Source organism: Kryptolebias marmoratus, linkage group LG2 (genome assembly GCF_001649575.2).
Source record: "Kryptolebias marmoratus isolate JLee-2015 linkage group LG2, ASM164957v2, whole genome shotgun sequence".
Lineage (NCBI taxonomy): Eukaryota > Metazoa > Chordata > Actinopteri > Cyprinodontiformes > Rivulidae > Kryptolebias > Kryptolebias marmoratus.
Genome location: NC_051431.1, coordinates 15,138,757 through 15,154,739, shown reverse-complemented (window position 1 = coordinate 15,154,739; position 15,983 = coordinate 15,138,757). Strand labels below are relative to the sequence as shown.

The 15,983-nt window shown below is 36.4% G+C and overlaps 1 protein-coding gene across 3 annotated transcripts in view; it reads right to left on the bottom strand.

Moving 5' to 3' along the window:
• The window catches only part of zgc:172282 (leucine-rich repeat and fibronectin type III domain-containing protein 1-like protein), a 194,199-nt gene that overhangs the window by 68,370 nt on the left and 109,846 nt on the right, over positions 1-15,983 (bottom strand). For all 3 annotated transcript variants that reach the window (XM_017434095.3, XM_017434098.3, XM_017434092.2), the window contains exons 3-8: positions 6,629-6,845; positions 4,322-4,473; positions 3,917-4,170; positions 3,535-3,778; positions 3,278-3,435; positions 1,592-1,972 (exon numbers count right to left, since the gene is read on the bottom strand). In XM_017434095.3, coding sequence (XP_017289584.1) covers positions 1,592-1,972; positions 3,278-3,435; positions 3,535-3,778; positions 3,917-4,170; positions 4,322-4,473; positions 6,629-6,821 — 1,382 coding nt within the window. In that variant the 5' untranslated portion in view covers positions 6,822-6,845. The remainder of the gene's footprint in view (positions 1-1,591; positions 1,973-3,277; positions 3,436-3,534; positions 3,779-3,916; positions 4,171-4,321; positions 4,474-6,628; positions 6,846-15,983) is intronic.

Below are 15,983 nucleotides of genomic sequence, written 5' to 3'. Positions count from 1 at the left end.
TATATTAGAATATATGATACTTTTAAAATCACTTTTCTTTTGACAATCTGTTGGTGTTCCCTTGTTGCCATGACAACACCTTAAAATGCAAAAAATCCTTCAGAATTATAAATAACAAGGATTCCCATTTTTTGTGAAGTCCCCAGTTTTGAATCAAGTTACAATATTGTTATAATGGCAAGTTGGCAACAAGAGTAGTTTATTACTCCATCCAAGTGCAGCTCCTTCAACACAGACACAAATGCAGAACGCTCCCATCACCATCAAACAATCACAGCATGTTATCAAAACCACCGAGTTGAAAACAATTATAGTGTGATTTCTTGCTCCACACGGTCCACATGTTTTCTATAGAGAAGTTTGTTATCATTCCTTCAGACTTGGAGGTGTTCATCCTACTACCTGCAGCTCCTCATCAAACATCTCACTGTGTCTCTATTTTTTTCTTTTTCATAAAATTCACATTTTCACACATATACAAATGTGCACATACACAGTCCCAGATTTACTTGGTAACAAGGCTACTGTGTACCTGCGAGGCCACAAACAACATCCAACCATGGCCAGCTGGATGCAGATATACAGCTGCTGATCAGGTAAATGTCTGCTATATTTGCAACTAGTTAGCTAAACTTTCTCAATAGACACTTGTACTATCTTGCTAAGAACAAACCCCACAACCCAATATCACAGTTTTGAAGTATTGGCTTGTCACAAACAAAAAGGATTATTGTTTTTTATCAAATCAAAATGAATGTATGTATGATGTAATTACAAAAAATGTAATTTTCTATCCTTTGTTTTACAACATGTGATGCTTATAAAATCACCTGTCTCTTATGACAGTCTGTTAGAGATTTCCCTTACTTGTTGCCATGACAACGCCTTAAAATGCAAAAAATTCTTCAGAATTAGAAAAAAAGAGGAGTCCCAAAGGTTTTCATGAAGATATTTTGGCAATGGAGTTGACAGTGCTTTATCTATTGCACAAAAGAGAATTTTTGAAGAGTCTCAGAGAAAACAGGGGTTTGTAAGTTGTCTGCAAGTAGTTAGTCATGCTTTTCATCCTTAACTGCCGCAAGGCACAACTTAGTTCTAATATTTATCTGAAGAAGTAGACTAGGCTTAGAGGTTTGGCCTTGTGCATTTTTTTCCATCAGAGATAAACATCAAGGATGCAGCTCTCAACTCTATATAACAGAGGAACTTCTCATTTATAAAACCCTACTATAAAAGCCTGCAATTATCTTACAAATATGCACACAAATCAGCTCCACAATAAAGCAAAGTTGAGCTGAACCCTTCAACAGACTCTTCTCATTTGGCCCTGGTTTCCTTGTATTCAGCAAATCCAACAATGGATCTGTTCCACTGCAGATGTCTTCATCATTTCAGTTAATTTAACTTTTACGACCTGGGGAGCTAATCTCCAATTTGTATCAACTGTCCACATCTTCACAGCTGCTAATGTCTCCCAGATAACTTATGCACAGCTGCACACACTCATTCTGACACATCCAAACAAACAGAAGTACTCAAATGCCTTTTGCAAAAAATTAAAAGCATAAACAGTGAGTGCAGATAGACAGACCTGTAAACCAGTGTGTCATCCCCAGAGCTGTTGTACTGGACCTGAAACATTCTGACTCCGGATGTAGGAGTTTGACTGTTCCACCTAATGAGGGCAGAGTTTCCCGTCAGTTCCACCAATGAAACCCTCCTGTCTGCCCCTCTTGTCTCGTTGTTCGGCAGTGCAACCTTAGAGGAGGTTAGGATGTCAGAGGGAGCGGGCTCCGAAGAAGGATCCCGGCTGCGGCTTGTGCTGTTCGCAAGATGAGGCACTGCTGTGACAACTAACTCCACCCTTCCTGTGGATTCACCTGCTGCATTGGAGGCAATGCAGGTAAAGTTTCCGGAATCCTTCACAGATGTGATGTTGATTTCCAGGCTCCCATTGGGGAAGACTAAAGTTCTAAAACAGAAGGACATTGAGATAACATGAAGTCAATTACTGTAAGAAAATCCCTTTTCACAATTTTATTTTGTTTCATTTATTTTTCCCACAAAGGCCACGTCAGCATATGAAAGAGTAAAATTTTATCATAGTAGTTTAATTTTCAGTTTAGAGTGTAAAAATCAAAATTTCATCCAAACATGAGTGAGGCAATATTTTGCTTGTCATTTGTTCTAACAAGGAAGTTGACAAGACCCATTGATTTCTGTTTCTAATTTCCATAAGCTCCCCTTCTATGTCACTTACACTGGGGCCAATTGCTAATCAGTGTTCACCTCACTAATCCATTTAGTGAAATGTGTACTTTGCTGCCTTCAGCACCTTTTGCTAATGCCAACCTCTGCCAGCAACATCCACCTGCAATCTATTGAGAATTACTGTAACTGTGTGGCAGAGGGATCATTTAACCAAGTCATTGTGTGTTTCATCCCCATATCATATTAGAAATAACACAAATAACACTTTTATTAAATAAACTGGTGCAGGCAGCATCCTTAAACAAACTTGTTTAGCTTATAGAAAGAATTGCTGAGACTTTATGCTTCCGTGGTGGATGTAGCATGAAATAGTTTAACAATAAAGGATAGATAAAAACAAACAATTGTTGTAACTAGATTATCATGTAAAAAAATCATGTAAAAAAAACAAATCTGTGGTATAGTTGAAGAGATGCTGACTTCAACAGCTATTTTTTAAACCTTTTTTGAAGAGTGGCCCAAATAACCTATGTGCTCACACCCTTTATATCATCAGTTATGGTTTCTGTCTTTGATTTAGTAAAAGTTCATTTTCTTTTCTGTTCTTAAGTTTTGTATTTTTCAGTTTTAGTTATTTGATTCTGTTCTGCTCCTTGCTTCATATTTTATTTTGTTTGAATACTCCCTCTTGGTCTTTGGGTTTAGTTACTTCCTCTCTATTTTTAATTGCTTTCATTAGTACATTGTCTTTGATTTTCAGTTATTCTTTTGCCAAATCCAAGCTGTTGTGTCCACTTTAGTCTGTATTTCTGTTTCTTTGGGAACTTTCTGTTTCTGTGTTTATGCTTGTAGACACTTGTGAATCTTGTACCTGCCTCCTAAGAACCTGCATTTAGGTTCTCTCTTTGGGAGTCATAATAGTAAATATCTATTTTCCTTTTCGAAACCCAACTTTACTAAAATGGTCCTCTCGGGTGTACTTTAAAAAAATCTGAAAATGTTTAAACTATGGACACAAAGAAAAGTATCATTCTGTTTTGAATATCCTGTAGTATTGTCAAGATACCTGGAGGTGTTAGATATAAGTCGTCCCTCAGGGCTGATCCAGTGGACTTCAGGCTCTGGGTCACCATTGGCTTTACACTTCAAACTTGCAGGCTGGCCTTCCATAGCAACAGTATGAGGTGATTTTCGTGTCAGTACTGGCGGGTCACAAATAAATTCCTGAAGGGCAAATGGATTGGAGAAAATCACAACAATTTTAAACATGCTTTCCACAGTCACATTTTCCCAGAATAAAAAGTAAAAGTGAAAAGCTCAAACCTCTTCAGGTATCGTCCAGAAGTACTTGGCACTGAGATCAGGGGGGGAGGCACATGTCTCAAGGTCATCTTCTCTGGTTAATCTTCTTAACCACAGAAGTTCACAGTTACAGTGGAGTGGATTACCACCAAAACTCAACACAAGAGAGGAGAGGGGGGAGCCTTTAGACTTAGCGTACACTGGGATTCTAAGAAACAGTGGGTCTGGTGGAATTTTCTTCAGTTTGTTTGATGTCATGTCCAGCCTGATAAAGTACAGGAAGGATGGAAAGCAGTGATTGACAAGCAGTAAAATGGAAAAAAGAGAGACATTTAATATTAAACAGAGAATGTTTATTCTTTCATTTTCTGAAAAAGATAATCTCTTCAGTCTATGCCCTTACCTGGCCAGTTTGTGCAGATTTGTGAATACTCCCTGGGGAACATTCTCTATGAGGTTGTGATCCATGTTCAAGGTATTGACATTGGTTAGACGACCAATTGTGTCCCAGGGGACATGGGCGAGGTTGTTGTAGCTAAGATCTAGATCTTCTAAAGTAGATACAAAGTCATCAAAGGCATGAGGGGATATGGAGTGAAGCTGGTTATTGGCCAAGATCAGATGGCGAAGATTAGTCAGACCTTTGAAGTGGTCATCCTGGTTGGAAAGGGGAATAGACAGTGAGACAGATGAGTATATTATAATAAGGACAATCTTACTGGTATATTAACAATATCTACAATGATGTGAAACATTTATCGAAGTAGCACCAGTCAACTACCATTATTGTTCCACACAGTAATCATACCTTGATCACAGTTAATCTATTAGAGTCTAAATGGAGAGCTCTGAGTCGCCGCAGATCACTGAAAGCTGACGGAAGAATCTGACTGATGGTGTTTCTTGACAGCGTCAGATGTAACAAGCCGGTCATGTTGGCAAAGTCTTTTTTTCGGACAGCTGTAAATGAGCAGAATAAACACAACAAAACAGAATCAATTATCAAAGCCCCAAACACAACATGTTTTTTTCCTTCTTTGTTAGGCTACCTAACCTATATATTGCATGGCTCAAGGGATGGACCAGTGTTGTGTCGACACATAATAGACAACCTAAATCCAATAAAGTTGGTGTTTTCAACACATTTTAAACAACAACCTGCCACAAAGACACCATGTTTTTTTTCATATCTGAAGCTACAAAAGGTGCCTAAGATCACAGTCTCAGTATTCAGTCATTTCTGAGGTTGAAAGACTGAAAAACTAATCAACTGATAAAAAAACACAAAAACTTGAGTGTCAATCAACAATATCAAGTCTTACAAAGTGATAGATCTAAATTTGAAATTGTTGGTTCATATTCTAAAATTTTCAGTGAAATTGATCAAATACCAAGTGTCTACAACCAACTGGATAACACGGTGGAGGCAGTTTTATGATTTGGGGTTGTGAGTCAGGCACTGGTGTTGGAGATCTTATCAAAAGTGACAAACGCTGAAACCAGACTTTGATTCATCATAAAATATGCACCCTAAAAGTCTTGTGATTGACTAAGGTTTATTTATTCTGTCTGACATTGATCTCAAACACACTGCCAGTTCAGTAAAAGCATTCCTGGATGGAAAACACACACCTTCTTTCTCAGACACACACACACAGAAAATGAAACATTATATGTGATAGATTTGCCTCCCTGGAGATCAGACCTAAAAGTAATTGAAGTATTGTGGGATCCTATTGACAGAGAACACAACAAAAGCAGTCAACATCCAAAGTAGAGCTTTGAAATGTCATTCAAAAAGCCCAAAAAAGTATTTCTGAAGAATGCTAAAATAAAAGGTTACTCTCCCAAGCAAGATCAGGCTTGTTGAAGATTAAAGAAGCCCATATTGACTTTCAAGTTTGTTAAAATTGTACAAGCTTCGACTTTGCCTCATAAATTGTATTCCTATTTATCTTTTTGTATTTACATGTTTCACCGGATTTTTTTAAGAAAATTATTTTAAAAAAATGCAGACTGGTTTCTGAATTTTAAATATTCTGAATGATAAATTTGCATGCTTTTTTTGTATTTCAAACATCTTGGAATGTAATTCTCTAGTTCTATGATTTCTTTAGAGGGGAATTTATCAGGTGTGTTTGTGCAAAAAACAAAAGTCCTGGTATAATGTGTGAAGTACTCAACACTATGCAGTTGTTGATTTGAATTCTCCTCACAAGAACATTTGTATTTGGTTCATAGAAAATACATAAGCAAAATCATCAAGTCATTCTAATGAACAATAGTTAAAGACCCATTCTTTCATTTGGAGGTTGCAGTTCATGCAAAGAAACCCATGGATGTTCAATGTTTGAGAAAGTGTAATCTTCTTCCAAGTTGATGCAAACCAGATGAATGTTTACCTAAACATTTATTTGATGTTTTGCTGCACAAATGGGTCACAAAAAATATGTATTTGAATAAATAGGTAAATAATTTTCAGATTTTTACTGGTACTCAATGATGTTTCAAGTCATATTTATGCAGAAATACAGGAACCTGGAACTTAACCACATATAATTTGAACTTCATTTAATTGATGTCATCTCTTCATAGCATTAAAATAAATTCTGGACACCAAAGGAGCAGTAATTTTGTTCAGTTTTGAAGCCTTTTGTTTTAGACTTAATGGAAATCCAGATTTAAATAAACGGATAAAGCATCTCTGGCTCAAAAAAAAGAAAAGAAAAGTATGTTTCAAAGCAACAAAACAAACTCTTTGATATCAAAAGAAAAAAGCATTTTGGGATACAACAGTTAAGCCAAAAACTAAAAGAAAAACAAACAAAAAAGGTATTTGCGTCAAATAGGAATACCAAAGCTCATGAGTAATATGGCTTATTTTTAGGAACAGAGGGAGAAAAGGAGCCAGCATTTGTATTCAGTGTTAACAAACTGTCCACCATGCATTCTGAGATAAGGTTAATGCAACCAGTTATCAGGAAACAGTCGATTTGAACAAAATCAAACAAAACACCCACTATTAAACAAAATGGAGCAAAAAAATAAATAAAATGTCATTTTAATTTTAGCGGTGTATTAAATCCAATTCACAGCAGGGTTGCATGTATGATACCTGTGATGAAGTTCTCCTGAAGCCTTAGCTCCACGGTGCGTCGGTCGATGGCAGCAGGAACAAAGAGCAGGCCAGTCTTGGAGCAGAGGATAGCGAGCGACGGAGAAAGGCTCTGGCACATGCAACGTTTTGGACACGGCTGTCCCCTGCACGCTGCTGCCAGCAACAGCAAAGAGAACCACAGCCGTTCCATTATCTTCCACAGGGAACGGGGCAACTGCGGAAAGAAAAAAATGAGGAAATATATAAACGCACGCGAGGAAAGAAAAGTAGTTTTGCTTCAGAAAAGTCTCCTAGGGTGAGACAAAGCAGAGTAAATCACAAATCTCCTAATTTCGTTTGGTTTTGCTTTTAGGTAAACAAGCCTAGATTTTTCCTTTGGCAGCTTGGTTAATCAGCCAGCTTTTAAACACCATTACAGCTGGTAAACGATGCATTTGTAAGATTTATGTTCCGAAACTCTTCTAGAAAACTGTTTCTTACAAGTTTAATTAAGAAAAACAAATCAATGAAGACAGAACATGAAACATTGTGCCAAAAGAATTCAATTAATTAATTTTGTTTTTCTCTGTGATATCATGACAAAATGTAAATCTAAAACCAAATATCTATTGAAATATTGTTAAATTAACTTTTTTTTATTTCTTGGATGAAGTTAAGTAAACACAGGATGACTGTATGTGTGTATGGTGTCGGGATTTGGGGCCTATTGTTATTTTTCATGTTTAAGTTTGGGTTTATTGTTTCTTGTATTTTGTCATTCGGTTGTCTTTGCGCTTAGTCTTGTCTTTGTTCAGTTTATGTTCTTTGTCTTTGCATTCCTGACATCATTCACTTGTCCTCTGTTATCTCTTGTTTACATGCCATGCCCTTCTCCACCTGCTCCTTGTTAGTAGTCATTCACCTGTGCCCACTTCCCCTGATTACCCTCTGCTTTTAAAACCTCCATTTACTTGCTGGTCCGTTGTCGTTTATATTTGCTGTCTGGTTCTTCCCATGTCCTGCCTTGTTTTGTTGTTTATGCCATGTCTTGGATTTTTGTTATTGTTTGGTTTTGCTGCCTCATCAGCCTTTTGTTTTTGTTCTTATTCTTTTATTTTAAAACAAATTATTCTTTTTCCTGGAATCCACGATGAGTCTGCCCATTGGGTTCGCTGCTCGCTCCGCCCAACCTGACATATGGAAGTTAACAAAATGTTGTGAAATGAGTTATTATTGGGAACAATCACTGTTAAAGTGCAATATTTAGCTGACATTTTTGTCAAGACAAACTGCAAGTTTTCCATTCTCCATGCTCAATATTTTGTTTTGGAAGTGCTGAAATTTGTAAAATTTGTCATTTTAGTTAGGTTGTAATTTTCAGTTTAGAGTTGAAATTCCATTATTTGACACAACATAACCTCTAATTTCAGGTAATGCCATGGTATTAATATTTGCCAGTCACAGCAGCAAGGGAAAGTAAAGGTTAACAAGAACAAAAGGTAGTACTTCTATGTACAATATCACTTAAATGTCAAATGAGTCATAACTTTGTCTCTCAAAGATGTTTTTTTTCTATCCTGTCTTCTGCATTATATATATATATATATATATATATATAACTCTGGGCTCACTCTACTCTCCCACATGGGTGGTTGCAGTTTTTCAAGTTTTTCACTACAAGCTTGGGTTCTCTATCATAGGCCTGTGAGTTTGAAGGTTCTGTGCAACATCTTAGCTCTTCTTCTAATAAGAGCTGGGTGGCTGGCACAGTGAGTTTGTTGCATACCTTTGAAATGGAAGATTTGGCCTTCAAACCCCAGTGCAGCCAACCTCTGAGCAACCTTAGTGTGTAATGAGCGAGAGACATAATAAATGATGCTATGCTGGCTTAGATGTTGTCCCGATTAACAGTGTCAGATGTTGGGGAACCAAGACTTTCTTCTTAAAAATGGGCTACTGGAACAAGACATTAATCGATGAGGGCAGAGAACATAGCACTATTGGAATATATTTAAGTCACTCGAGATAAAGTGTCTTTAACAGCTTCATTTGCATCTTTTTTCCACAACAGGTATGCTGAATTACAACAGGTAAGTGATAAAACTGAAACTTTACTTGACCAAACGAAGAAATAAACACTGCTTCTAGATGACGCAAGGAAGAAACAAAACAGGACTGAGTTCAAAAAGGTCACACGAATACGGTGATAAAATGAAGGAAACCAAGAAGTCCTCATTGTTAAAAGTGAGTGATGAGCAACAAGTTGCAGGTGGTAACAAGGTACACAAAGACATTCAGAAATAATTACAGGCTGCAAACCTACTGTAGGTCAGAAACAGACTAAAAGCAGAAGCTAGAAATAAAGAAAATACACAATGGATAACGATTTTACATAATAAAGGAGGGAAAGCAGACATCAATTAAAGCAGGGTGCACAAAGCACAACTGAAATGCTTCACATAAAAAAAATATATAAATGAAAATCAGACAAAGGGGAAAACTTCTCAAAACCTAGAACACTGTTTAGGAAAATTGACCAATCCATTTTGAACTTGTTCCCCCTCAGGCGAGCTATTAGCACATCAATCAGGTGCAAAACAGAATATATCTTCAATCTAAAGTTGTTCAAAGAGCTATCTACAGCACGTAAGAAATTATTCGTCCTTAAGCTTTCTACCCCATTTCAAAAGATCTATGTTATTACTTTAACGGGAAGAAAATAAAAATTAAAAAAAAGCTTGTTTGGAACACTTAAATCCTCAAAAAAGTGTGTTAGTTATTTATTAACTATTCCAGATCTGTATGTAGACAAACTTGTCTAATATATCTGGTGACAGTTTCTTCAGTCTAATTTATTAGTTGTTAATCCTGCAATTATAATTATTTTAAAATGGCATGCACAGATTTCAGTCTGTTGTGCGCAGATGACTTGAGGATGACTTTTTAGTTTCATTCATTTGTTTATTTTCATTCGCTTATTTGTTTAACCTTTTTAACCAATTAGTTTCTTTGTTTTCAGATTGCCACTCATCTCACCTGCTCCTTCTTCCCAATTAGCACACCTGTTTCCACTTAAATGATCCTCCTCAGCAGTGTTGGAATCTACAGTATTTATTCTTTTCCATCACTTTGTCAAATTTTCTGTTTATCTGTGGTTTTGTTTCCCAGTTCGTGCTGGCTTTTTTTCTTTCAGGTTTTTGAGTTACACTTTCTAAGGCCTAGATTCAACACTACATATTCTCCCTCTTTTTAACCACTGTTAAATGCTTTAATCTGCTTGAAAAACTGTGTTTTGCATTCAAGTACATGCATTAAGCTCCTCATAAAAACTAGAACACTTACATCACACTTAAACTAGAGCTCAGTTGCACAATGCTTGGACTAGCGTTAGCTCGTCAGTCCAGTCAGAATTAAACTGAGTTTCTCCAAACAGAACTCATTCAGAAAAGTCCAACGCATTTAAATGGTTGGAGAACTTTTGATATGAACTGTAAATCAGCAGTTAATCACCTGACATCTGAAAAATAAATCATTTAAAGTTAAAAGGCTAGAATTATGTGATTTATTTCCTTATGCACATAGAAGCATCGCTTTGCAGTTTTGGATATATTCATATAGTCTGTTCTATGAACAATACAGAGCCCAGTCTATCACAAAAAACTGTGACTTTTGGTTGTTTAATCAGACAATTCTGTAAGAAACCAGTTACAGTGCTGATCACTACTGATGACTCAAAACCTGTTGGGTGGTAGTGTGTTTTATTGGACAGCATTATAGTGGCCTCACCAGGACGATAAAAGTTAAGTAGTAGCACTGGACTTTAATCCAGCAGGGGAACTTTAGTACTTCCTTCCCAACCTGCTTTTCTCTTGGTACTTAAAAAAATCCATAACAGAACATTCTTGTTAGAGATGAAAATCCACCACAGACTCACAAAATTTAAAACTTTTAATTTTTTAATGTTTTTTTTTTTCCTTTGTATAATAAAGTAAAGTGTGGAAAGCAAACAAACAAAAAAAAAACTGATGTTACTTTGTAAGTTGACAGTTTATACTATCCATTCTTCAAAAATACAAAGCACAGAGGAGGAATATTTGCATGCACAGACACAAAGGTTCTTCTGGTGTGTGTGTGTGTGTGATACATTCAGTATTTCTTCCCATTACTAGTGATTACTCCCTCCATCATACCCAACACATCTTATTTCCCTCAACATCAACTTCAGTCTTCAATCATCAGTGCATACTTTTTTTTCCATTTTCATACATTTCTCACTCTATTTAAATATATATATGTATATATATATATATATATATATATATATATATATATACATATATATTAACCTGCTGAAATATATCATACTTTGGCAAACAATCTAATCCAAAGGAGCACTTCAGCTCTGTGTAAAAAAGGTTTCAGGACTTCATTTGTTTAGATTCTTATCACATCATTCCACAGCCCCCTTTGCTCTGTCTGTCATTCCACATGGCAACTGTTCTTGCTTTGCCATAAATTCTTGTTATCACACATGCATCTTTTTGTCCCTGTTTCTACCTCCTTGGTGGCCTTTTGGCCCTTCGTTTCTAGGACATTTATCTTTAAACTATGTTTGCTACAAAGCATACATCCTCCCATAAATGCTGTTTTTGTTCTGTCATGCTTTTGTTGCATTATTTTATTTTATAAGTGTTTGTGTCCCTCATTCAGCTTGCATCTATATGAGTCTGCATTTTTATAACATTTTTATATAAAACATTCATGTGCACCTCTTTTGGTTCTTGCACTTGTGCATTTAAAGCTTTTTAATTATGCACCAGTTGGTTTTACATGAAGATTGGAGGTGATCAGTCACCTCTCATTGCTCACTGCTCTGCTTGTTCAGCTACTGAGAACTAATAACACAAAAACAGATCTGAGCTGTGCTTGTTACCAGTTAGATTGGGCCATTACCATAGCTGCCGATAATTTGAATGACAATTTAAGGCTCTGCAAATGCTCCCTATTGAAACATCTTTGGCGCAGGATAGACCAGGGATATTTTTTCTCCCAAGTGTTTTACTCTACTTCATTAGTGACTGCGAATTTCAGACTCTCATACTGCCAAAATAACGACTCAGGATCCCAAATCATACATCTAACCTACTTTTTCTGAAGTTCTCAGACAAAGAACATCAAAAGGTTTTGTAGCAGTACAAAAGATGCTAGAAGTGACTGGAGAAACGGAGATGACATACTTAAAAGTGCAGTTGCTGACATTTGTGTATATCTCATGGTGCTAAATTTAAGGGATGGTCTCCACTTTAAAGTACCCTGGGTTTCTAATATTGATTCCCTTGTCCTGAATGTCAAATTTAATTTAAACAATAAATTTAGCTTTGAGAATATTATGTCCCAGACCTTGCTGAGATGGATATTTATCTTATGGCACTTTATTGCACATACTTTATTAGGGTTCTGCATTCTTTAGATTTACACTGTAGGACATACCACCTAAATAATTCTGGTACTTTTTGAGGAGTATTACCTTAGGCACCCTTCACATTGGATTACAACCCTGCTACACTTTCCACAACCTACAACTATTAGATTGTAGCAACCTTAGAAAACCTCCTTCAATGTGAAGATAATCATGCTACGCTCCTAATACTTGCAAAATAGGGTTTCCCCTACTATTTTTACTATATTTTTACTATTAACATTGTACTGTGAGAACCAGTGTCAGGATGCAGCTACATGCTACAAAATCATGCCTTGCTGGCACAATGCAAACATCAAGTCTGCACAAGGTTGTTTCCACAATCTTGTCACAAGAACAGTCATAGCATAGGCCAGTCCTGTTTCAGACTGACCAAGCCACACCAGTGTGTGGGCCTCACGTCATGGATACCCTACCACCATGCTTCCCCACATCCCACCCAGAAGCCCAAATTACTGCCAACACAAAGATAAACCCCCACAACCTCACCACAGAAGTTTTGAGCATGCACAAAATTATTGCGGTCCTATCATGTTCTACCATATGCCAACTGCATTCTTAATAGAATGCCAAAACCCTGCAAGTACTATCCATGCTCTGGATGTTTATTTTTGTTGTAGTGGGGGTTGTCATTTAGCTTAAGTTGCAAGAAAGCAAAACTGCTACTGTAGAGTAAGATGTAAACTCTGGTCAGAAAAACATCACCTGTATGCACAAAAAATCTCTCTATCGCACAGAGCAGCACATAAAATTAAAAGTCCAGCACTCAGTTTTCAACATTGCAAGACTAACAAATTCAGACCTGTGATTGATTACCTACATACATCTTGTTAGTTTCCTATTCATTGTTTGCCTTGGTAAAGTTTAAAAGGTCTAGTTTATTCCTGACACTGCGCTCAGTCTGCCTGCATCTGGCTCCACCACTTGTGACTTGGATGGATAATTTAGTTTGTCTCATCTCATCACATGTGAGGCATCATCATTTCACTTGAACATTGTGAGATTTGAATGCCCGTTTTAGTTTTACCACTTAACCTTCTTTGCATACGTCTGGCATTCCCGGATGCCACTTCAGCTTTTGCTTCATCAGTTTAAAAAAAATATAAATTACTAAATTATTCAATTACTACAACAGTTGGCATGCTAAAAGGCACTTGAGCATATGCTGCATTTATTCACATTATGAATAATTACATATGTTTCATACTGAAAAAATATGCTTTCATTTACCATATGTAATTCAAAAAAAGTGTTTCATCAATTTGAAGTGGTAAACTAGACCCCATGTTGCATTTGCACTCCAAAATGCCAAACTGCTTCTGTTCATGAACATTTTTTTTTATTTTGCTACATTTAGAACTTTGTTTGCTGACTTATATGGTATGTTGTTCTATTGTAGGTCATTAAAATTTGATAGAAAGCGTATGTCCTAAAGTCAGACGAAATATGCCCTGCATCGTTTTGCAGTAATCGCACTGAGACGCTCAAAACTGATAATCATTTTCTACAAGTGACTGAGCTGTCACTGAAAATTTCTCCAGCAGTGACAGATGTTTTTGTTTTTGTAAAAGAAAGTCAAAAACACACACTGACAGTCTTTGTTTTGTTTGACAGTATGATGTCCGCCTTGCAATTGCTTTGCTGCTCCCATACAGAGGATTTTTCAGAGCGTTTAAGCCTAATACTGTGTTGGGCTAGAATGCTGAGTACTGAAAAAGTCAGAATTAGTATTGTTCTTTGTGTGTGTTTGTGGTCATTAAAATTGTCTAAAAAAAATTTGGAAGAGATTGCCTAAAGTAACTTGCGCACACAAATGGACATGACTTTACTTTTCTGATACTTCTGATATATGACACACTGGAGAGTTCAGAAGGAGGCAGTAATTAGTAACACCATTTTCCAAAGGAGAAAAAGAAAATCTTCACAGGTCTTATCGACCCAATCGGTGATGACAATCCCTCGTGTAATATGTTTTCCTTCACTGTTTCTTATCAAATCAATGTAAAGGTGTCTTGTAGGCAGGGAGGTAAACTGTTTATTGAAAATGTCACAGACTGCTGCACTACAGCGTTTGACCTGTTTGCAAATACTCAAGTGTGTTCGCTATTAAAAAGGGCTTGGTATGAAAGTGCGTTATGGTATCAAAACATTATAAAAATGTTACATGTTTGCTCATCTAAATATATAAATCATATCAATACACGAAAAAGGAAAAAAATAACAGAACACAAACATTTTTATATTTTTAAAATATATTGAGTTGAAATAAAGAGAGAAATGGCAATGGTTAAAAAGACACAAAAAAATTGTCAGCAGTACAGAATGAGCGAATGACAAGTATTGTACCAGCCGACTATGAAACTAATAAATAAAAGCACCATTCCTTAAAGTAATGTGTATCACCTGCTGCCATGCATGTCAGAAGGTTTAAACAAAGACATCATGCATTATGTTAGTGTCTGGAGCATGCATTGTGGAAGACTAAACTACCACTACACCAAATTTATTTCAATATTTGTGAAAATCCCTGAGTTACAGCAATATTTGTCTTTGCTAAGGTCAGTCAGCTGTAGCAGCCATCTTTCAAAAGTTCATTTGTAGATGTACATCCAGTGATTACTTTATGATAGTTTCATTAAAATGTGTCCAATAGTTTGAGATATTTTACGAAAAAAACAAAACATGTTTTAGACCTCTTTAAAACTGTTATTTGCTTCTTCCTTTTTTATCCAATTTCATTGGCCATTTTTGAATGAGTTCCCATGATTATTTTTTTTCCTTGTAGATCACAAATCTCAAGAATGGCATGAACACACAGAACTACGAAAACACAAGAGTGGCAAGAACACACAGGAATACAGAACTCATAGAAGCACAAGAACCATAAACAGAACCACAGAAACACAAGATGGATCCACAGGAACCATGAAAATGACTCCAGATACAAATGAAAACAGATCTACAAGAACCAACAAATACACAATCAAGATGATTGAAAAGAAGAAACCAAAATCCCAACCAGAAAAACCCATAAGAACAATCAAAAAAACTACCAAGATCCTCACAAGGTCAACTTGTTTTTATTCCTCTATAGTTTTGGCGTGCATAGTGGTTTTATTTTATTGTTGTCCGCTAAAGAGAGCTATAATAATAATACTAGCAGGTAAAGCTCAAGTAGGAAAGTTTAATAGAATTTGAAGTTGTCTGAAACGTGTGAAAAATACTGGAGAGGTATATTTGGCTGGGCATAAGTTGCTTCTGCAATTCAATGAACGCAAAGCATTATAAAAATAACTTACTCCTTTAGAAGCTTCTCTCAGCCACCTGGTAACTCAGCTCACTTATGAAACGCCACTCTGATTACAGGAATCACTTTTCAAAATGAAATCTTAAGCATGAAAAACTAGCAAAAGTTAAGAAAATTGTAAGCTCAGAGCAGGCAAATGTCATCACACTTTTGAAATTGCCCATTGAGGCATGTTGGCAGCCTCCGTCTCCTCCTAAGCCCTGGCTGGGTGATCTTATGTCATTAAAAGAAAAAATCCAATTTAGGTGTAAGGGCCTCTGGTGATAAATTTTTCTCAGACGGGGCTACCTTTGATCTCCCAATCACCAAGGCCCATTCCTGCTGAAATAAAACCTTAGTTACATAAAAATGATATACTGAATGAGCATATATTGAAGAATTATGGTCTGTGCAGGACATAAAGGCACTATCATTATACCCTACATGCCAGTGGTGGTCTGTCAGGGCCTTTAAGGTATTCAGAGAAAGCCCTGAGAGGACCCAAGAATAAAAATTAAAAGTTAGTGGGGTATTTATATCTGTATCAGAATCCCCAGACCAATAAAAGTTTAAGTTCTGATTGATGGCTTGATTAACCAATCAAATGT